At 46.2% G+C, this 24,531-nt stretch overlaps 1 protein-coding gene across 3 annotated transcripts in view; it reads right to left on the reverse strand.

Annotated features, from left to right (window-relative positions):
- Positions 1-24,531, reverse strand: part of LOC144818802 (prostaglandin reductase 1-like) — a 330,315-nt gene that overhangs the window by 158,038 nt on the left and 147,746 nt on the right. For all 3 annotated transcript variants that reach the window (XM_078676574.1, XM_078676573.1, XM_078676572.1), the window contains exon 4: positions 18,785-18,844. In XM_078676574.1, coding sequence (XP_078532700.1) covers positions 18,785-18,844 — 60 coding nt within the window. The remainder of the gene's footprint in view (positions 1-18,784; positions 18,845-24,531) is intronic.

Genomic DNA, 24,531 nt, shown 5'->3' on the forward strand with positions numbered 1-24,531 from the left:
AAGCTCTCTGGGGTCCGGCGCACATATAACCAGGCCACCCACCGCTGGACCGATGTCATGGACCGGGAACGGGACTTGCTGGACGCGCTCGGCGTAGAGGTCCCCGGGCTTGGTGAGTAGTAGTAGCTATTCATTTACTACTCTGTTTTATCCGGCTCTGTTATTTGCAAATCTTTGTTCTTTACCAAGAGCAATAATGCTGCCGATTACATTGAGGTAAATTATATTTCAAAATCTTCTATGCATTTCAGGTGCACTGCTCTCCTTCTCAGTAGCCTTGCTTGCTACTATGCTTCTTTGTTTTGTATGTTGTGTTCAGAAGCATTTCATTGGCCTGAGAAATTATGTATGAGTGTAGTGTAAAGATAAGAACTGCGTAATGCTAGACACTAAGGGTCATATTTTCAATTACCGGCGCATCCCTGCAAAGTAGCAGGGATGCGGCAGTAATTGTGTGCCATGCCACCACCACCCATTGGCCCAAAACGTCACAGAAGCCTTACGCATCTGTGCCGTAAAGGCAGCGCATTGCTGGAGTTGCGTGCCAACGATGGCGCAGCTCCAGCAATGCTCTGGGGTACCCTATCTCCCCAATGCTGCATCAAGCCGTACGTCGGCTTCAAGCGCGCAGGGTTTGAGTCATGCATCATTGTCCTAAAAGTGACTGATTGACATCTTGTAGATTTCCCTCAGCCACTTTTAGGATTCGTTCCTGCGCAGGTACGCCCTCCCTTGCGCCGGAACGCCCCCTGATGACACAGGGCTTTACAACGTGATGCATCGCCCATATGCCCATATGTGTTTTTTTTTAATATATACGCCACACCAACACCATGGGGAGTCTTTTGTTCTGCCGCTGCGTCACAAAAGGCACGCAACAATGGAGGAAAATGAGCCGCAAGGGACTTCTAAATCAGCCCCAACAGACTGAAGTCCAGTCCTTCCTTTAGACACATGGCTATAAGAAGAAATAGTGGCGATGGTGGGTGGATTGATAGTTTGAGTATTCACTGATCTGCAAGCAGGATGGACTTTGTCTGTCACTTCGCGTGCTGCGGACTGCTGCCTGCAGTGCCAGGCCTAGGCAAACCTCTTTAGTAGTCTGTTTATTGAGTTACATAGGAACTTTCTAAGTCAACGTTCCGCAAATCAGACAATACGAATAACGTAGTATACCACATGAGATAGATCCCGTGGAATAGTTGTCTATCTATTTGCTATTTCTCCAAAATATTTTGTTATTGTTCTTTTGAAATGTTTGATTTGGTTGACAAATCTCATCCATGTTTTCTGGTCTTTCTTTCTTTCATGTTGTACATCAGCTCCCCCCAAGGGCAAGAGGACACAGGAGGAGGGTGCTGAGGATGCAGGCCAGGATCGGGCAGGCGAGGGCTCCTTTGCTGGCCCCAGTAAGTTTATATTTTAATAAAGAGTACCTATTTTTTCCTAGCGTTCCTCATTCGATTTTTTCTAAATCGTCTTTGATCTTCTTGTAGACTGGATATAAATTCTTATCCTGCCTCGAATATGACTCCCTGTGGTATTACTAGACTATTCTTATTAGTCTGTCTGTGTAGCTAACTAAGATTGGACATTTGGCAATTCCATTGGACTCCCATTCTATTCAGCAATAGCTCTATGCACTGTCTCCTTACTGACTAGATAGTGTGGCAGAGTCATTCAGCTCCCGAAGTCACCGATTATTGATCCCCAATGATCTCTAGATTATCGTACGCAGGACAAGAGAGTACGGAGTCACAGCACAGTCAAGAAGTGTCAGAGGCACTCATGCTTGCAAAAATTCCAAAACCTTTAGCTCATCCACTCTAGTCTGGAGGAACAAAAACCACAGAGTCTATTGAAGTTTAAAAGCTTTATTAAAAGTAAACACATTTATTAAAATCTACTTTGTCATAAAACTATTTAACTGAAAACGGAAAAGTGGTTAGTGCTGAGGATTAATTGGACACATTTCTTGTGGTCGAGCCGAGCTCTCACCTGGTTTGAACTTGATCCTGGTCGTGTTCTTAGGAGTCAAGCTTCTGTCTGTTAGGAGAAAAAGTGGTGCGTGTTAAAAATCAAAAGCAAGCATTCATCAGTTGTGCATAAAAGTGCAGCAAGACAACAGCCTTCCCTGGAAAATGGGACATTTTTACTATGGAGTAGACAGTCACAAATTATTACACTGTATTCAGTTTTTTTAACATTTCTCCTAGACCAAATATTATATAGTAGTGAGTGGTGTATTCTAACATTCTTAAATGTACTTTGTAGGTGTAACATCTGGTGACGGGGCCAGCGCGGAGGTGGCTGTGTTGGGCGAGGACTCGGAGGACTCTGGGGAGGAGGCGGTGCAAGAGCCGGCGGACGGTCCTGTGGGGGTTCAAACGGTGGTGGCGGAAACAGGTAAGCTATATATTCCTTACTTATTGAGATTGAAGACTGCATAGTGTGCTTTCTGCACGGGTGTATTACAAATCAACCAGGTAGTAGCCTCCTCGAAATGTACTTCGACTTAGCTGTGAAGTTTTTGGTGAGAAGAATCCCAATAAGTTCTTAGACGAACGTGATGGATGGGATGAACGAAAAGCGAAAGAAGGGTGTAAGTAAGTGGGACGCGAACTTGTATGATGGCTGGCAAAGAAGAACGATATGTGTTTGCTTGGCCCCCGAGGTGGCTGGGAAGGAAAGAATATGGTATGGTGCATGGCTGGGTCAATGATGAAGCAAGGATGGGTGGAAGGACAGCAGCCTGGGTGGGTGAAACAGAAACTGTATGTGTGCGTATACTTTGACTGAATGGATGCCTGGAGCATGGTATTCTCTGACTCTTACATAGCACATGTGTATCTAGAGAGAGTAGATGGTCGCCAGATGAACTAAGTGTTACCTTGAAGAGCATGTACCACCGCACCCGCACGTCCGTTCCAGTGCAGGGAAGGCAAGGAAAAGAAATTGTAAATGTGTCCAATACTACCATGAATAGTAGCAGTACTTTGTATTGCGTCTGCAATCACAGCATATATCTGGTTATTACGGTGGACACTCCGTACCTCTCTTAATAACTTTAATTTACTTGTAGTACGTCATTCATGTGTGGGTGTATCACTGTTCACTCAATATTAAGCAAAGCACCTAAAGTCATCCCATATGTCATCAAATACGTCCCATGTGAAGTGATAGATAATCAAATTAGTTAGCTTCTTCATTTTCCTTTTCTAGTACTCATTTGCACTGTAGGGTGAAAGGTAAATTAATTAAGCAGTAGCCCTTGTAACAGAGTATTCTCAGTGCCACCCGTAATAGAAAAGTAATAGCTTCACCACCTGCATGTACTGGACTGGTACAGTAACGCAAGTCTGTCTCACTCATCATGGTGTGCAACTTTTTTTCTCGGGTGCAAGTTCACTGTGCTGTCCATGTCATTCTGCCGGCTTGCATAAGATAACGTACCAATTTCCCTAAACAAGAGAGAAGAAGAATAATAAGACTGGTGTACTGTCATAGTCGACTGTAATGGAAGTCCATAGTGGTCGTAGAATTTGTTCATTAAACTACCACTAATGTTAGAGCAAGGATGCAGAAGTGGGAGGTTACATAGATACTGTCCTCAATAGTTATGTACTGTGCTTTCAATTTGCTACTTGTACTGTGACCCAACTTTCGGCTCAATCACTTTGTGTTATTAATGCTAAGGAGCATTGGTTACAGACTATGTCTTTCTTTCTTCATATAGTTGCTCCTTCCAAATCAACAACACGGAGGGAGCAGGCTAGAATGGCCCGGCAACGCAGGCTGGAGGCCACTGTCGCCGAATATCGGCGGCTGGTGGCCCTGGAGGGGGAGGAGGACACGCAGTCGAGCGGGGCAACAACAACATCCTCGACTGGGACCGCTGCATCCTCCTCCGTGACTAAGCCAGCGGGACCGAGCCGGGCTAACAAAGACAACCGCCACCGCCAAGCAACAGAAATACCAGCTGCCCCCCACAGGAGCTGCAAGGAACGCCAACGCCGCCTACCAGTCCGAATGTCCAACCTGGAGCAGGAGGTCCTGAAGTATAAGAACTTGGTTAAGGGCCTCCGCTCCGAGCTTGCCACCCTCCGCAAGGAGTATGATGCCCATGCCGCAAAATGCACCAGCACCAGCACCCTCCAGTAGTGGAGTGTCCCTTGCCCTTTTTTTATAGACTTTTGGGGGGTGGGATTTGGGAGTTGGGATCGTTTTGGGACGTTTCAAAGACAATCGTTGGGGTTAGGGAGATTATTTTGTTAGGGCTACATAAATATATTTTTAAACTTTATCTGACCATACCTGTTTTTTACTGCTTTTCAGTCTGGTGGGTGGGGGGCGGGGGTGTAACAGTAACTTTGTTTTCCTGAACAGTCGTAGGACTTTAGTAGTACAACCGTCAATCTCTTGTCTACTCCGAAATAATACTCCATTATACTACCTCCCACCAAACGCTTATCTTACCTGTAATTTGTGTTAGAAATTAGGGCTAGGCCCAGGGCTGGCTCCACGTGAAATGGGGATTAACGTTGTCAATCCTGGGCGGGTGACATTTCCTCATTGCGGTGGTACTAGTGGTGTGACACAGTGGCAGTTGCATGCCTATGGAAAAAAAGAAAACGAAACCTTGTTTGTCCTTACTGTAGCATTACAACAGTTACGGTACGATCGAGAATATAGCAGGTGACAGACAGAACAGTGCCATAATGTAGCCTAACAAATGGTAAAGTATTTGCTTGCAAGTATAACTAGTACTTGCGTTGAATTTATTTGACATTGGCTACTACTACTAGAAGATATAGTACTGAAGCGGAGTAAGTCTAGAAGATATCCTCGTATTCCTTCACCAGCCTGTTGCTATGACCTTATCCTCCCCAGCAAGTGTGTGGAATTATTGATGTCATTTTAGTCAGACATCAAGCAAAACAACACAGCCCGGGGGAAGAGGGTTAGGGTTTGTAAAATGGATGGGAATGGGGGTTTCTTTTTGGGTAGGTTTTGTTGAGAGAAGAAAAAAAAGCAGAGCATGGACAAACAATAATTGAAGATAAAGACAATCTTTGGTTACAAACTAAAGCTAAGCACATGCAGTCACACTCATAGAATAAAACAATGGATACTGTATCTGTATTGCGTACGTTGTTGGAGTTGTCCTGTTGAATTTGGTAAGTAAGTTGCATGCAGCAAACAATTCCTCTTATTGGTGGCACTCCTCCATTCCAGCTGACGTTTCGTCCATCAATGTTGGTGACCACTGACAGAAGACACCCTGTCCACTGCCTGCCTGGCGGATGTTGACTGAAACCCGGCCTGTAATTATTGAACGGAAAACAGGAAGTGCTATTACAATACCACTGATAAATAAATAAAAGGTATGTACGCTGTGTGGTTCAAAAAGTGACACTTTGATTTCCCTAATAGACAGTACAATATTTTTGAAATTGCGTGCTCTGTCTGAGTCACCTTTTTAAGGATAAATAAGTATGGCCAAAATATTATAGCGGATCTTTCCCCTCAAGGTAGGTGTACTGTAAACTGTGTTTTAGAACAAAATTTGACCTTCCCAGCAATGCTCCCACCAAGACCCTTACTAAAGCCAGTCGCAAAAATGTAGAAGAACCCCAATCAGATCTCCAAAAACGATGCCTAGCAGAAAAATGGTTACAAAACGTACTTTGAAAGTAACAGTAGGCCCAAATACAGACCGTGGATTGTATTCAAACCACTTGCAAGCAAGCAAAAGTATCCATAGCCAGCATCGCTCCAACAGTGCTCTACAACACCAGAACTGCGCTGCAATAGAACCCCCCGAAACACATGCAATCCTGCTGCTAGGGCTAACCCTAACGAACCCTAACTTACAAAAAGTGCCAAAACTGGTGTTTCCTTCAGGATTTTGTCCAAAACACTTCTATCCGGTATTAGACCTTCCCAGGAATGCCCCAGGCAAGACCCGCCAACCCACCCGGAAAAAACCACCCGACAACACCCCCAAACAGCGAAAAAGCTAAATCTCATACTTACAATATCTCTCGGCCTTCGGTCCAAACGCGGCGCTGTGCAGCTAGGTCATCATCATCATCAATCATCATAACTCCTGTTTTCCACCACGGATTTCCTGAAAAGCAAATGCAATCAAGATTAGACTGTCGCAGCAGTGCTCCCAGACACCAAAAATTACCCACAAACACCCGGAACCCCGCCAAAGAGCACCTCAAAGGCAAGCAAGTCAGCAAAAACGGCAAGAAATTTCCACCTCATATTTGGTCCAAAACACTTTTGTCCATTATTAGAGCTTCACAGCAATGGGCCCAAATCCGTCAACTCACCCGCAAAGAAGTACAACACCCCCACAAGTGCTGAGTCTTTCTTCATTGGGCGTAATCCAGCACTCTGCTTTGAGGGAAATCGCAGTCTGGAGGAGGAGGATAGAGGAGCATGTTCTTCAGAACTTGTGAACCTGAGGAATGTAGACTGCGGCACCTTCAAATCAATAAGCAAACAAGTGAAGACAGTTCTGATGATGGTCTTGTTTTTGGGATTAGGTGATTAAAGTTTGAATTAAATTAACTGTGCAAAACAAAGAAAGAGAGACACAAAGCACACAGGAATAAAAGTGAATAAGGACGAAAAAGAAAGTTCTTGATTGATTGTCTCATTTTCAGGGCTCGGTGTCAGGGAATAAGAACAAGATTTCGTCATCATACTCTGCGAATTCAGGCTGGATGAGGTCAGTGCCACCGAACAGAGAACAAATCCCCTCATCTACGTTGCCGTCCTCCTCGTCTTCATGCGGCGTGCTTTCTCGTACTTTGTAATCTGGTGGTATGAGGTGCTGATTCATCTTGATCATTGTCAGCCGCTCCACATTTTTGGGCGAGAGGCGGCTCCGTTTGGGAGTTACAATGCCACCAGCAGCACTGAAAACACGTTCAGAAGACACACTTGCGAGTGGGCAAGACAAATAGTTTATAGCCAGGTTGGAGAGCTGTGGCCACAATTGTTTTTTGCCATGCCAATACTGCAATGGCTCATCATTAAGAAAGACCTCTGTTGAGTCATTCAGATAGTCCTGCACCATCGACTCAAGGTCATCAACGGTTCCTTCACTTTGCTTACTTTTTGCTGTGGCTGTGACATTTTTTCGAGAACCATACCCAAGCAAACTTAGCCAATCCTCTACAGCAGCCACTGTTACTGTTGTGTGTGGTGCAGATGATCCAGTTGCCGGTGTCTTTAACGGCTGAGAGGTCACTTGTGCCCCAGCCACAGGTGCAGAAGTGGATTCTTGTGACTGGGGATGGCCTGCTGATGCGGATGCTGATGTACTGGCTTCTCCTTCAATAACCTGCCGTTCTTTTTCAAACCTCTTGGCTGACCAGGCTAACCAATGTTTGTACTTTTGAACATCTGCATCAGCAAAAGGAAAGAATGCTTCGCCTGCCAGCGCCTTTTTGTAGCGTGGATCCAGAATAGTAGCACAAATGTAATGCTGTTCTGAGTTGATCATTTTAAGACGTTCATCACCACGTAGGCGCTCTAATAATTTCTCAGACAAAATAAAATGGTCTTTTTTTTTTTCATCTTTTTCAAACTCAGAAGACACCGCCATCAGTTGGTGCTCCAGCATGCACAACAATGGGATAGCTTTTCCCAAATTACAGTCCTCCTGGCTGACTGCACGCGTGAAGAACTCAAAAGGACGAAGCATGTCTGTCAGGCTTTTAACTATGTCCCATTGCGCCGCACCCATCCGCATGTCCTCCTTCTGAGATGTAGCCTCTGAAGAAATAGTGATCGAGTACCGTATACTGCTCATACAGACGCTCAAGCATGTAGAAGGTTGAGTTCCAACGTGTTGCCGCCTCCTGGATGAGTGCTTTCACTGGCATTCCACGTTGAAGTAGCAGTCTCCGCAGATGCTTCCGGGCCTTAAAAGAATGGCTGAAATGGTTGCACATTTTGCGGCAGGTGGCCATTACCTCGAACGTTGGACTCCGTTTATCACTCAAGAATTTTTGAACTACCAGGTTGATACAGTGCGCCAAACATGGCACTCTAAAATGGTCACCCTTCAACATGGCCTTAACTACATTGGCGCCATTATCCGTGGAAACATAACCAATCTTGCGTTTTAGGGGGGATAGCATTTTCAAGACCTTTTTGTTAAACTCTTCCAAAAGGTTTTCTGCTGTGTGACTTTTCTCCAAGCCAAACATGGCTAGTGTTGCATGTTTCCGAGCAGCTTTGAAAACTTTGTCCGGGTCAACACCTGCGTTTAGCTTTGCTTTAACACCTGAAAAAGAGACCCAGTGTGCAGTGATGCACATGTAATCAGCGCCTGCGCCACTGGTCCACATGTCTGTTGTCAGATGTATTGTGTGAACAGCACTCTTCTGCAAAACTGCCCCAATCGCCTCCAGCACATCTTCATGTAGTGCTGGAACCGCAACTCTGGCAAAATAGAACCGGCTCGGAACCTTCCATTTAGGGCAGAGCGTTGCCACTAATTCAAGAAAACCTACCGCTTCTACAAAAGAAAAAGGGAGAAGGTCCACAGCTAGCATTTTAGCCAGCTTAGTGTTATACAGACGCGTCAGTGGGTGGTTGCGTTCATATGGCACGTCTGAAGTAAGCATTGTTCTAATGTTGCCCTGGACCAAGCATTTACGGGCTGATAATGACTTCGTTGACCCAATTTTGCTCGCTGGTGAACTTTTGTGCTTTGGTGTCTCACTCGCTCCAACACTCTTAGTGTGCCTCACATTGGGTGTGCTGCTGACAGGGGTACTGGGTGTAAGGGAAGTGTTTGACACGTCTTCTTCCTGCTCGTCATCATCAGATGAAACATCAACGTTTCCTTGAATTTGGCCTTTCTTGATCGCATCTAGGTGCGCAAACCATTTGACAGTGTGCTTTCTCTCAAGATGACCTCTCTGACCGCCGGTACCATAGTTGGTACCTGACTTACCACGACTAACTGCAAGCTTACAAAGGGTACAAATGGCAAACTTTGGATTTTTGGGACAAACAGTAAAGAAGTCCCAAACTGGGGACTTGAAGTGTCTGTGGGACCTGGAGGAGGCGGCGATACTGGTGGTGGTGGTCATGAAGCTAATGCCAGATGAAGTGGAGGATCTGGATTGCCCAACTTTTGTACGTTTTGCACTTTCACCGCCACTAATTAAGGTCGAGGTTGACGGAGGTCTCTTCTTGCCAGAAAGAAATATGGAAGCGGGACGAGTTGGTGTACTACTTAACTCCAATGATTGTGGTGTTTCCACTGCCTCCTCATCGACAACATCATCATCACGCTCAGCAGCTCTTCGGGCTAGGGTCAAAATGTCTGTTTGCTGCATGCCCGCTGGGGCTGCAGTGACCTTTATGATGACTGGGTCGTCGTTGGCAGAGTCTTCATCAGCAGCAGTATCCGCCACTTCTTGTTGAGCCTCATCACACTCCATAACTCTGAGACTTTGGACGAGCTTCCTTTTACGCTTAACTACCTTTGTTGGATCATGGTGTGCCTCACTCTCAGACGGCTGTGGTGCTGGTTCCCAAGTTTGATCCGTATCATCAGAAGGAGGTGTGCTTGAAGAGGATGTAGACACCACCCTTGATCTCTTCCTTGCTAGGGGTGTGGAAGACAATGAAGGATCATCAGGAGGAGTGGCTTCCTCAAATGATACCTCGCCTTGATTGTCGATTTCCTGATGTGCCCCTACTTCGGGAGGAACAACTATTGTTGGCACTTGTGACCCTCCATGCACCTCTGCTTGCGCATCTCCTTGCGCTGCCTCTCCTTCCACATGTACTTGGGCTTGTACTTGCACATGTGATTGTTGTTGCGGCTGTGGTTGTTCAACACTAGTCAGATGAGCTACAACAACCTGTGTTGATTGAGGGACATTGCTGCTGCTTTCTTGCGATGAGCCAACATCACTGGTCGATGGTGATTGAAGAACTATACTGGCTGCCTCAGCAGCACTCAAGGGCTTGGACTTAAGTTGGCGTGGTGGTGGTGGTGGCACTGAGCCCAATGGAGCGGGGGTGCTGCTGCCAGCTTGGTCCCCAGCAGATCCCGCTGCTGCTGCTGCAGGCATACTTTTTTTTTTACTCCCAAAAAAAGGGGCGGGCGGCACACCAGTGTCCTTGGTAACTTGCTTCTTCTGCTCCTTACTGGCACCTTTCTTGCTAGAGGAGCTACGGGTTACTTTTTTTGGGGCCATCTTCTTCAGAGCAGGTCAGCAGGCAGCAGTTGCACGAGTTGCAGAGGGTTCTGTGTCCAGACGTGACGTCGCGTGACGTTATGCTGCACACACACACCGCTGCAGGACTTCTTCCTGGCACTGGTGGTTCTCTTGAGTCTTCTTGTGCACCTAAAAGCAATGGAAGACAGAGGAACATCAGTTCAGTTATACACCCCAAAAAATCGACAAAACACAGAAAAATGAGCACAATCCCATGCCATCCATGATGTTTACATTGAAGACACCCCACAGAAAGACTAGGGACATGCAAGTATGCAACACTCACTACCCCTGGGCATAATGGATGAAAAGTAGGCAAAATAAGTGCATGCCTCAGACACTGCCTCTCTTCAAAATGGCCCCTTACACCCCAAGCACATGTTGCCTGTACCAGCCAGCACTCAAGATGGCCACCACCACCACCCACATGGCCAGTCCACATCAACAGTACACCCCCAAAAAACAGAAAAACAGCCAGAAATCACCACAATCCAATGCCATCCATGATGTTTACATTAAAGAGAGTGAGACCACACCACAGGCACACTCAGTCCATGCACCACCACCCCTGGGCAAAAGGCCACACCAGCAGCCCCCCAAAAACGACAAAAAACAATAAAATAAGCACAATCCCAGCCCATCCATGGCCTCAATGGTGTTTAAATTCAAGAAGACACCCCTCAGAAACACTAGGCCCATGCAACACTCACCACCCCTGGGCAAAGGGCCCCACCAGCAGGCCCAAAAAAACGACAAAAAACAATAAAATCAGCACAATCCCAGCCCATCCATGGCCTCAATGGTGTTTAAATTCAAGAAGACACCCCTCAGAAACACTAGGCCCATGCAACACTCACTACCCCTGGGCATAATGGATGAAAAGTAGGCAAAATAAGTGCAGGCCTCAGACACTGCCTCTCCTCAAAATGGCCCCTTACACCCCAAGCACATGTTGCCTGTACCAGCCAGCACTCAAGATGGCCACCACCGCCACCCACATGGCCAGTCCACATCAACAGTACACCCCCAAAAAACAGAAAAACAGCCAGAAATCACCACAATCCAATGCCATCCATGATGTTTACATTAAAGAGAGTGAGACCACACCACAGGCACACTCAGTCCATGCACCACCACCCCTGGGCAAAAGGCCACACCAGCAGCCCCCCCAAAAACGACAAAAAACAATAAAATAAGCACAATCCCAGCCCATCCATGGCCTCAATTATGTTGAAATTCAAGAAGACACCCCACAGAAAGACTAGGCCCATGCAACACTCACCACCCCTGGGCAAAGGGCCCCACCAGCAGGCCCAAAAAAACGACAAAAAACAAAATCAGCACAATCCCAGCCCATCCATGGCCTCAATGGTGTTTAAATTCAACAAAACAGTTGTATCATGCACCCCTAACCAACCCTGGTCCTACTGGATACTGTGGCTACCCACAATATAATTTATTTAATGTTCTGAAAAAGTTCCAAAATTTTACTTGCAGCAACTGTAATGCCCCAAACAAACTTACTTGTGAAAGTTGATTTCTAATCCAAAAGTGATCCAAAGACAGTCAAAAAGGCCTCAAATCCAAATATCCAGCAGCACCCACAAAAAGTAATCCTTCCAGCTCCAGATCCAAATGAAAGTGACCAGGAGATGGACAAAGCACTGGGAGGAGCCTGCTGGACAGGAACAGGAAGTTGGAGACTGTGGGGCACTTCCTTCCTCCCCCCCCCCAAAATGGACTCCTTGCAAAAAAAAAAAGGCCATGCAAATGTCAACCTGAGGAGTGATTCTGATAAAAATCATAATTTTCTGAAGGTTTATCCTGTTTGCTGGTGATTTTCTTGTGCGAAATTGCAAAATCTCTATTTCGCAAGTGCGAGATTGTTCCTTTCCGCCGCAACGACGTGTTCGCAATTGCGAACTCTCGCGAGGTGTGCTGTGCAAGGTGGCAAGCCGCGATTACGTATTCGCGGGCGCCAAACTCCCGCGGGAACACGCAGCAAGATCTAAAATGGCGCGTCACTCGCAAAGAAAAACAACTCGGCAAACGCTAAATGACGGAAAGTGAACGCCGTGCACCACGCCGCGCGCCGCAACCAAGCAAAAAATCCGCCGCGAGCGGATTCACGGATTTGACAAATTCGCGAGCGTTCGCGGATTGCGAATTTGCCGAAAATCCGAAAAATCCGCGATCGGAGCGGATTTTACGCCCATGCTTAATTAGGGACTGGTATAGTGGGGGAATAGCACTCCCAAACCTGGAACTATACTACTGGGCGGCGCACCTCAAGGTGATAAACCAGTGGATGCATGCACCACAGGATGACCCGGCGTATTTAGCAGACAGGCGGCAACTAGGTACTAACACCCTTCTGGCCCCGCTATACAACAAGGGATTGACGACAAAATTTATCGGCCCTACTAAACACACGGTGACGCTATGGCATAAAGCTCAGACACGACTGAAGTGGAAGGGGGTAATTACTCAGCTTACACCCTTGTAGGACTCCAAAGCCCTGGGTACCCTTAGGAATAGTAAGGGGTTTGCCCAATGGGATAACATCGGGATATCCACTGTTGGGGATCTATGGACGAAGGATGGGGTGATTCCATTTGAGACCCTGAGAGAACATTATGATCTGGGCATTACTGAGACATACCGCTACGTACAGATTAGACATGCGTTAATGGCGGCAATTGCGCCAGGTACTAAGGTCCCGGAATCTGCTCCGCTAGAGGACCGCCTACTCACAGATTACATGGAAGCCAGCGCCACTTCCCTCACCTATCGCAAACTGATAAACAATCTACCCGACCCACTGCAGGCGCTGAAAGAGAAATGGGAGGGCGAGATAGGTGAACTAGACGAGGCAAACTGGAATGCAGCAATGGCGTCACCTAGAGAGGCTGGTATCTCAGCAAGATTTCGGCTAGTGCAATTTAAAATACTACACCGAGTGTACTACACACGCACCACTCTGCATAAAATTCAGAGGGCAGACCACCCTTACTGCTTAAGAAACTGCGGAGAAGAAGGCACACTATTCCATACACTGTGGTCCTGCCCCAGCATGGTAGATTTCTGGAGGCGTGTAACACGCACTATTGCCCAGACTTTGCGAATCTCCTTTACACCTGACCCTAGAGTGTGTTTGTTGAATGTTTGGGGTCCGTCCAACTTGACATCGCACGGACGGCAATGGGTGATAATCGGAGTGATGTTGGCGAAGCGGGACATAGCGCAAAAATGGGGGGCTTCGGATGCACCGACCTTCACGCAGTGGTGCAAAAACATGGATATGCTCATGATGGTAGAGAGGGCGGTGTATCAGCACCGAGCTAACCCACGAAAATGGAATAAGATATGGTCGCCTTGGAACACATATAGGGGGGGATCTGTGTGAGCCACTGCCGGAAGAGGAAGATTTAGATAGTGCGGGGGAGGAGGATGAAGTGGATTAGGGATAGAAGGGTGGATGGGGATGCGTAATGACGGGGAAGGCTTCTAGAATTCCCGTGCTCTCCTGGCATGAATAATGGATATACGAACTGTGGATTGAGAGGCCATAACCGCTAGACTGCTACAACTGAGTAAGATGTTGTATTTGTCAAATGTTGCTGAAAGTCCAATCTCTTGACCTAACAGTTGAAAGTTACACATAAAAATGTAAAAGTTGCACTAACGGTTGGTCGCGGCTGAATGTTGAAGCTGCACTGACGAATGAATACTCTTGCCTATATATATATATATGTCTTGACGCAACAATTAAAAAAAAAAAAAAAAAAAAAGCAAACAGCGTTCTGACACCTCAATGCAGTAGAGAAGAAAACTATTTTACCAAGCATGTCATTGGGTTTGGATTCTGTTAAGTGAGGCAGTAGAGAAGTCATTTGGGGTCACCTTGTTGGCCAAAGCCTGAATTACAAGGCTCTCTGGTATGGGATCCTTTGTCAACAAGCATTGAAAAAGCCTATAGGTCTTGCCTGTGGCAGATATTTTTATTTAAAAATGTCTTTTTGTGAATTTCCATAAACAGTACAGTCATTACAACTGACTTTACAGTCGACTGCAGTCTCAATTCCGACCACCAGGTGGTGTACCAGTACCAAATATTTGCAAAAACAACAGGTGATGGACAGAATGCAGAACAATGTCATACATTCAAATATTTGGACACATTTCTTATTCCTTTTTCCCATAGAAGCACCGGCGTGGATCTTGGAGTGTCAAACTTCCCCAAAAAATATTGCATTTTGCTGAAAAAAAGAAGTACCAAAATTAAAAGAGGATGCAAAATAAATGACTAGTTTTTATAGTGGCGTCCAGTCAACCAATTTCCTTGTTTCTACCCCCTCCCTGTTCTCCAACAGACCCCCTTGTTTCTCTACTATTTCTATGTGTCTTCCCAAAATTACATTCCCAAATCGGGAATGGCGGTACAATTACGCGTTCCGGTATGTCCGATAATACAGCTCGCTTGGTAGCTTGCACCACAGGAACTCTAGCTCACTGAAGATGACGCTTTGCTGCGTCAATAATGTATCTCAAATACTGGAACAATGTGTGCTGCAGAAAATGCCGTGATATGTGAGTTGAATCTAAAGATGTGAAACCAACATCTTCCCAAAGCTGTCTGGAACGGTTCACAAAATGAAAACATCCCTGACGGATGAAAATCAAAGCATGGAGAGTGACGAGGAAGCCAACCAATCATAAGTAATGGGTGGGGCTCGAAGCCCTTTTTACATATTTTTAAAAGTACAGTAGATCTTGCAGCAAGAGCGCATGTGCTGTCTTTGGGGAGACCAAAAAAGGCCAGATCCCCTGGAGCAGGTCTACAGCATTTAGTAATGGGGAGCCTTATTGGGGCGCCAAACATGGGTTCCACCATGCCACTGTCAAGGCGTCTGGCAGAGCTTCACCGAAGGGCAGAAAAGGTTCTTAAGTTGGTGGGTCTAGTTGCAAGATTTCCATAAGTTTGCTTTGTTTTCCACACCTGGAAACTATAGTTCCCACACCGCTGTGGCTCTATGGACAACCACCACTAAAGAGGCTTTCCTCAGTGGGTGCTGCAATGGGGAACCCACTTCCATCTCTGTTGAGGTCCCAAGGCTACTAATGTTCAGACGGTCTAAATATAGATCAGAATTAGAATAGTGAGAGTTGACATGTTACCAGCCTCTTCCTCCTCATCATCCTTGCCATCCAGAACATGTCAAGGCCTTGTAGCTCTGATGCAAACGACCTCAAGCTCATGGAAATACTGGTGTTGAGGCAAAGGCTCAGCCAGAGATCCTTCCCACAATAACATTGGTGTCTTAGTGATCACATAATGAAGCATTGACCATGGTCTAGCCAAACACAGCTCCGTCTTCATGACAGACGGAGTCAGAATACGAACCAGCACCTCTGGAGTCGTGGTACACCATATCAACTGAAATCAGTGGGCCTTTGGCAAAGGAGTAGAGCACAACTGGGTTGAAGGGATCCAATCAGAAGCCTAATAGGGATCAGAGAGAGCCGGGGCAGGTTCCCCCAGTGGAGGTCCTACTGGGGGTCCTGGAAGATCCATGGGGCCCAAAGGCACTCAAAAGGGGCCAAGGATTGTCTGAAATTGTTGCAGCATTGCCTCATTAAAGGCCTGTACCTACTGCGGAGTGGAATAGAGAGCAGGAAATTTCGAGGGCATCAACTTTAACTGCAGGATGGGATCAGAGTAGGAATACGGGTGGGGAGCTGGGCCCTTGGAGTGTCAACTGCACAATCTTTCCCAGGAGTGGTAGCAATGGGAAGATGACGTCAGTGCTTGTGTCAAGACTGGTCTTTCAACCTTAACTTTGGCCTTACCTTAGGATGGTGTTCTGGACCGGGAGGGACTAAGATCGAGAAAGAATGACCTTGCTAGATGCATCAGTGAGCTTTTATCACAGGACTTCGAATTAGACTTGAACCTGAGAAACCCATGGGAGACACTGTGCAGGTCTTTAACATATATTTGTGTGGTCTTTGAGGGAGACATACACGGTCAAGAAAAATGTTTTGGAGGCAGGGAAAAGTGCTGACAAAAATTTGGGAATGGAGTTCCAGATTCGTGTCACTGGCTGTGGAAATAAAAGGAACGGATGTCAGCAGCACACATGGGTGGCGCCTACATATGGCTTTGCACTATCAATTCAAGAGGCAGGATAAGTCTGATGTAGACTTCTTTGGCACCACCTATCAGCTCAGAGGACCAATTGATGAAAACATATCCAGATCCAGTCCGTTGCCAAGGAATTTCAAAAGATGAGGAATTAGATGTGGCCATCACAAATATAAACAGTATAGTACTATCACTTAAGAAACCATATTCCCACCAAATTACATAATTGAGACCTTCGTAATATTATACTGTTTCTAAATATCAACCCATAGTTGAGCCATGGAGTACATATAAGTATTACCATCAATTTGCTCGAGATGTTACAACTTTGGATCTGGCCATTCTTTCATAATTCCCAGACAGCAAACAGCAACATTCACTTCATGGTACCTGGCCTCAGTACAGAATTGTTTGCACTCCACCCAAATACTTATTTGACTTACATTTCCAGACCACGTTTGATGACACTTACGCACAACCTAGACTTCCGGGGACCGGTTTCTGGCATTGCAGCCGTCTTCGGCCCGGCTTGCTTGAATCCTGATGGTGCAGTGAGCAAGGGACTCATGTCTGAGCATACCCTGCCACTCCTATAGTGGCCAAAACGATTCAGAAAGGGGGTGTCCCCGGAAGCTTGTTTCCTTTCCAGTAAAGAATTGGCTTGGTAGTTTGGTCTGCCCTGTTCCCATGATGCACTGGGCCAGGGACAGACTAATTTGCATGTAGCCAGGTTCTGAACTGGGATGGTGCAGTGAGCTAAAAAACGGTGATGGATAAAGCCCTGATCTTTTGACTGGGTATGAGTGTTCTGTTTAACTCAGATGGTCTGTCCATCACCACCCCCTTTCTGAATCGTTTTGGCCACTATAGGAGTGGCAGGGTATGCTCCGATGTGAGTCCCTTGCTCACTGCACCATCAGGATTCAAGCAAGCCGGGCCGAAGACGGCTGCAATGCCAGAAACCGGTCCCCGGAAGCTTGTTTCCTTTCCAGTAAAGAATTGGCTTGGTAGTTTCGTCTGCCCTGTTCCCATGATGCACTGGGCCAGGGACAGACTAATTTGCATGTAGCCAGGTTCTGAACTGGGATGGTGCAGTGAGCTAAAAAACGGTGATGGATCAAGCCCTGATCTTTTGACTGGGTATGAGTGTTCTGTTTAACTCAGATCCTCTGTCCATCACCACCCCCTTTCTGAATAATGACGAGAACGGCAGTCCTCAGGACCACCGTATTTGTGGTGGTGGTCTGACCACCGCCACCAATGCAGGACCGCTCCCAGTATTTCGAGTGTGGCTGTCGGACCGCCACCACAGGACCACCTCTCCGCTGGGATCAAGGATCCCACACTGGTGGGGTGAAGACAGGGGAAGTAATATGCTGGCGGTGCTGATGCAGGCACCGCTGAGCATAATAATACTTGCCTCTCCATCGCCCTTTTCATTGCGGAGAGCCTGCCTTGAATAGGGTGGCAGAGATGCAGGTATGGGGGCCCCTGACATGGGTCTGTGTACACATGCTGTGCCCCCTCCAATTGCACCGATGTTCCAGCAAGGTCTGGTATGCAGAACATGGTGCATGCCACACCGTGCAGGAATGTGCAGTTGGTGCTTTCATGCTTGTGGTCTGCATGTTAGGCTCTTATTAGCCTAACAAACCACCAATGTGAGACCGCTGCAGCACTGCCCGCCCTGGATTCAACTCTGAATCCGGTGGGTGGGTGCACCACAGGATTGGCAGTCCTCCTGTTTGGCGCAGCAGTGGCAGTCCTACAGGAGGACCGCCAAAGTATTAATAAGGCCCTTAGCATCACATTGAACCTTTTATGAGGTTTGAATGGCCCAATTCACAAAGGTAAACTTAGACGTGAGTGTAAGCTTACTACTTTTTTGGTATTCACAAAGGTAAGTTACTACAAGTAACTTTACTACTAGTGAACGTACTAGTAGTAAAGTTCCTACTAGTGAAATTGCTAGTAGTAAAGTTATTAGTAGTAACTTACGTTTGTGAATACCAAAGTAATAAACTTAGATTTAAGTCTAAGTTTACAGCTTAAATCTAATTTTACTACTTTTTGGTATTCACAAAGGTAAGTTACTACTAGTAACATTTTAAAAATGAATTCCTGTTGAACATGCTTTGACAATTTGCATGGAATGAGGATATATTTATTTCATTTCCACATCTATGACTTCTAGTGGCTACTTCGGTAATTTGTTGTTCAGCCTAGGCACAATTTTCACACTAACATCTTTAAAAATTGCAGAAAATAGACTTTTTGGATGTATTGTTGGTGGACTAATGTGTCTCGCTGTGAAGGTTCCATGCCTACACTGAACAGTATTGTGCCTACTGTTACTTTTCAATAAATTAAGAATTACCTGGCAACTTGAGTGCCCATCATGATGTCCCCCTCCTTCAAGGCACGCCGACTGTAAGGCCTGGAAAGGAAATTCACAAATTTTATGGCAAAATATACATATTCTTCAGCCTGCACACAGATATTCATGACTCCTGGGTTACACCTTAAGAACACATATACAGTACCAGATTCATGTTAAAGCAGAAAGAGCTCAAACAGTTTGAAAACTTGAATTGATTTTACTCTATAATCACACTTAAAAGATTAACACAATTTTTAGGATCCAATGACATCCATTAAACACAACCATTACACACTGATTCGCAGTGATCACATACTCTCTTCTACAAGAAAGTTAAAGAGGCATCTGTGATTCCATGCAGACTTTAAAATCATTATTTTTGTTAGCTTTCCAATAATTGATGGTTAGATTTTCTAAACAAATTTTAACTGTACTGTATTCACAGGGATGTACGTCATGACAACGCGGGCTTTTACACCGCGCTGCCATTACGACGCATCCATTACAACGCAAGTCATTACAACGACTTGCGCTGTAGGCGCTGGATTTTGGAATAGTATGATTTACTATTCCAACTCCAGCCTACGCAACAGTAGGGAAGGTGTTGGAATAGTAAATGTACTATTCCTTAGTATCTAGCACCATCCAGCGCAAGTCGTTGTAACAACTTGCGTTGTGATGGCAGCGCGGTGTAAAGCCTGCGATGTCATGGCTGTCTCCCATTCACAGATGATTACAGTGCAAAGTCACATTCTAATATTGTAAATCCGTCCATCAAAAATGATAACTCCAGCATTTAGATTGTGAAACGTTTCTGTAATATCTAAAACATATCCTATAGCATTTGAAATCCTCTCAAATTCATGCAAAACTAACTAGTTTAGACATTGGAACGTCAAGTGCAGGGCACTCCCAAACAATATCAACAATTGATTCCCTACAATTCTGCCTGAATAATGGAATTTCCTTAGGGCATGTTTCATCATAAAACAAGTTTCTTCAACCTGCCACACTTGGGTTTGGCTGAAAATACATTTCAGAAAATCTTTGAGATTTGAGGGATGTCATGTCCCAATACCTTTTAAAAGTAGAAGAACAGAGTATCCCAATTAAAGCCTAGGGAGTTTCTAATGATTCAACAAACTATTTTACCAATAATTTAAATGTTCCTTTTGTGTTTTTTAGGTCTGTCCATGCCGTGTAGATATTCAAATTAACAGGTGAGCAAACTTCATAAACTTGACATTTCACTGAGGGCTTTCCTATACCAGATATAACAAAAAGGAATTGAAGCATCCACTGCTTATTCATCATAGAAAATACATTCTCCCTTCCGGTATATAATTTCAATACTGGCGCTTTTACTTAAATCCAGATCACACATCTGATCATCCTTCTAGACTACTGAACGAATAACTACTGAATGACCCCCTTGAAAAGTTACAATTGCTCCCTGATCTTTGAGGTTAGTGCCAGATTTTGAAGTCGTGTGCCCCACTGAACAACGACCTCAAACGTTTCCTTGATTTTGAAGACTTGCGGCTACCACCTCTTTATTTGAGAAAGCCATCGTCACATTCCTCTCTGTAGTGATCATTGCACATCCTTGTTAATGTATGGGCTGAAATAAGCAGCAGGCTGGTAAAGTTGTATGGTAAAACTGTCAGTGGGTCTTCTGGGTTTCTAATATTTATCCAATGATCACCTTAAGAATCAATCATTGAGTGCAGAGCATAGCTGTTATAAGTGAGACGCCTGTAAGAGCACACAAATTTTCATCAGGATCCTATCACAATAAAAAACAAAAAAAAGCTTAATTTGCAACTCTCAATGCTACGACAAGGGTATAGGGCAATAGAATGACTGCACTACAACCACTCTCTTCCGGTCAGGTTATATTTGAGGGTGCCAGAAACCTGAAGCCATATACCCCTAGGCTTCCAAACTAAATGCCCTAAGGCACTTTTTTACAATACACCACAATGGTTCAGCACACCATAACAAAATGTATATAATAACAGTTTCAATCAATGATATCAGTAGGCCATAAAGTTTTCTTTTCTTGCTTTTATTCCAAATTTGATCATCAGAATATAAATCTATACTAACCCACATGGGAGTTGAGAATGTAGGACTTCAAATATTTGTAACCTCCATCAAAGGCAAAAACAAACATCTAGCTCAATATGAATTCCTTCTGCCCTGGTGGCAAATGACAACCTTGAAAGCCTAAACCAAAGTGTTAAATGCAAGTTCGTCTCTCCAACCTTTTGATCTCCTAGATATTCTATGTAACACAAAAGAAAATGAGGAAACTAAAAACACTAGAACTGTCAAAACAAGAACACAAATGTAGCTGGAGATTTAGAAACCAGTGACTCATGTCCAATAAATTCCTTCCTGCACATGCAGTTGTGTCTGCTAATATGTGAAGTCTTAAACATTGTTTAGCACGTACTGTGACCTCAATCACTTTTTGTCACTCCCAATACAAATATGCAGATGAGGTGCAAGGAGACAAAGGGATTTGCCAAGGATCACAACTGGGGAACTTCTGAAACCAACATGTCTTGATACTGATAAAGTGAAAGTGGAGAAGTGTGTGCACATTGGTACAGTTTTCCGAGTGGCACAGCGTCTCTATCACAATAGGTGCGCAAAGCCACCTACCTGCCGTTCGACAGGGACCCATACCCACTGACCCCTCGACAATTTTGTGTCCCGAAGCAAACTCGGCCCCCCCTCCTGATCCCCCTCCCCACTTCCCCCTCCGTGTCCCCCCAGCCCGCCCAGTCCCATGCAGCCCACCTATTCTCTGTCTCCTGGATCAGTCACCTCTGCTCCTTGATCCTGTCCTCTAAGGAGAGCCCAGCCCACTGTGGCAAACTATGGGGCAATTCGTCCCCCCCATCCCCTAGCTCAGCCAATCCTTTGCCCTGTTCCCTAGAGCACGAAGGTTCCACCTGGGATTCCCCCCTACAGCCCTGCTGTCTTCGCCTTCTTTTTTGCTGGGGCCTGTCCTGTTTCCTGTTTCCTGTCCCCTGTAGCCGTTTTGAAACTAGTAGTCCGGTCCAACAGCATGCTGGCATCCTCCTCAGCCCCCTCTCTTCCCCATTGTCAGCGCTTCCCACAGACACTACATCTTACTCGCGCTGCAACCCGCCCCCCTCCTCCTCCCCCTCACCTGTTACTGCAGCGCCTGTCAGGCATGTGGGCAGGCTCTGCCTCCTGCCCCGCGCTCCCCTCTGTAAGTGCCCTGCCCTCTGGGCCCAGGGGGGTCTCTCTGCTGTCAGAGGCTCATCGAGACACGCCGCAATCGCCGCAGCTACGCCCGCAGATGCGGACTGTATGGGCTGGACCATGCCGACCCACACCTCTGCCAATATGCAGGGACGGAGTAGATCCACCCGGCCCTCCCTTCCAAGGATGCGCAGTGCTTTGCGCACCTCGTCGGAATCAACGCCGGCCATCACTCACAGTAGGCGCCCCTATAAACCACTGGATCTCAAGACTGTCCCCTGCCTCAAAGAGCTTCTTGCTCATGAACCTACCCACTCCTCACTAACGCTCAATTAAACAAAACTACCTTATCTCCCTATCCTGGTGGTGCGAGGTGCTGGGAAAGAGGCCAGAACCTCCCACCCTAGCCCCTTTATAATCACCACCGGTCCACCCCCAATCCCACCCCTTCGAACTTCCACCACACCTTGTCCTTCCAGCCACGCGAAGATCCCTGAGGGAAGACTAGTCTGCGACTTTGCTTCCCCTGGGGCCGACAATGCCTGTGCAAGAACAGGGTCTGGTGAGGTCCAGCCTGTGCTCTTAGTTTCTTACACTAGGGGGCACACTGAATCACTCCAGTGCCACTCACACCCTTGGATGGACATGAGCTTCAAGTGCACAATGGAACTTCCATGCTTCAAGTGCCCCCGCCACTCTCAGCTCCCCAAAGAAAAGTACCTCTGAAAATATTAAAGTGTTTTCTGGAAATTATGGATATCATATAGTAATGCCAACCAATTTGAAGCGTAGAAATTAGAGTTGTGTACGCAATTAGGATAATACACACTTACTCCTAATGGAACCTGTAGATTGTTATTGATATTACTATTATTTTATTATACTTCAAAATTGTTTGCTTTTTTAAATGATGTTGTTCTATGATTAACCCATTGACCGCAGCGCGAATTCTGCCGCGGTGCGGGCAAATTGATCAGTGGGTGGGGTTCGGATGCCCTCCGGTCGTCCTCCGCACATGCCCACTGTGATGTCGGATGGCCGGGGGCCGTCTGACGCATGGAATGGGTGAAAAATTGCATACATTATTCTGCATGATGCCCATCTTATTATTAGACCGTGGGTCTATACAAAGTGCAGCAGAGTTTGCATGGGGCCCCTGGCTATGGAGGACTCTGAACTGGATCGGAGGATGGTGGTCACTGGTGGTGAGGTGCAGCCAGGGGAGGAAGCTGGTGAAGCAATGCCGGATGGAGATGTACATAAACAAGATGGCTGTAAGAAGTCTTCAAAGAAGCATGTAACGCGACCTCGCGGAGGTGGAGTAGAGCTAGATGGTGAGGAGGAAGGCAAAGCGCAGATCCCCTGCTCTGAAACACCGGGTGAAGAGGTGGAGGGCAACAGGGAGTTGGAGCCCCCTTTCAAGATGAGATAGCTGAAAGAGGCATTTAAAGATAAATGTGACGCGTCTTCACGGGCGCCATGATAATACAAAACAAGAAAACACAATCACTTTGAAGAATTGCTCATTGTACATAAAAAAGATAGCTGTTAGAGACATTCAAAGAGTCATGTAACGGGACCTCAGAGGTGCTCGTTATACATAAAAAAAATAGTGTCAAAGACATGAATTACAATGGCACAAGTGGAAGAGGACAAGTCCTGCGGCAATACTCCATGGGAGTCAACAATTGAGAAAAGGTGGGATACAGAGCAAGCATTATCCAATTAGAAGCAACTTTTATTAAAGGACACTGGCAAGAGCAAGCAAAAGCTGAAGGCAAGATGTAAGCCTACAGAGCAAATACAACATGTCTCGAGAGACAGTGCAGGCGCTGCCTAGGCTTGACCTAAAATTGATGCCAAGAAAGTGATGGGCTGGGCTCTTTCTGAATACAACATTTTGAACATGAACACCATGTCCACTCACAGCAGTGTTGATGGCAGATTGCCTCAGTCCTGAGCACACAGGGGTAACTTCTCAGAGAGGTACCTGCTGCACCATTCACCAATTAAATCTTCCTGGCAGTAGCTGGTGATGAAAGAGCAGCTGAGGTAGGGGAGTCACTGCCTCGGACTGCTTTAATCTCCAGCAGACTATGCTGTGCTTCATGGTGGTTCCATGGACTCTGTGGCTGGCAGCAGCAGGAAGAGACACCGCATGAGCATTGGCCTCGGGCTTGGCGGGTAATAGTCTGCAGGACAGTAAAGATGATCACAAAGAAGAACAGTTGCCGTTCCTTTTTCCATGTAGACCCAGGATCCGTTGTTCTTCACAGCACATTAGGAAATGCGGAGTCCAAGAACAATACCCACCAGTGCAGAAAAGGCAGCCGAAAAGGCAGGCATGGAGGCACCGAAACGGAGACACCAAATTTGAGGTGTGCTGGCTGCTGCCCTCCAAGCTCAAGCAGAAGAAAAACACGAAGCCTCAAAAGCACCTCTGTCATAAAAAACTTCCTACCTAGACTGGACTGGGCGGGGAAACCCACGCTGTAGCAGAAGCT

Source organism: Lissotriton helveticus, chromosome 2_1 (assembly GCF_964261635.1).
Source record: "Lissotriton helveticus chromosome 2_1, aLisHel1.1, whole genome shotgun sequence".
In the NCBI taxonomy this organism is placed as follows: Eukaryota; Metazoa; Chordata; class Amphibia; order Caudata; family Salamandridae; genus Lissotriton; species Lissotriton helveticus.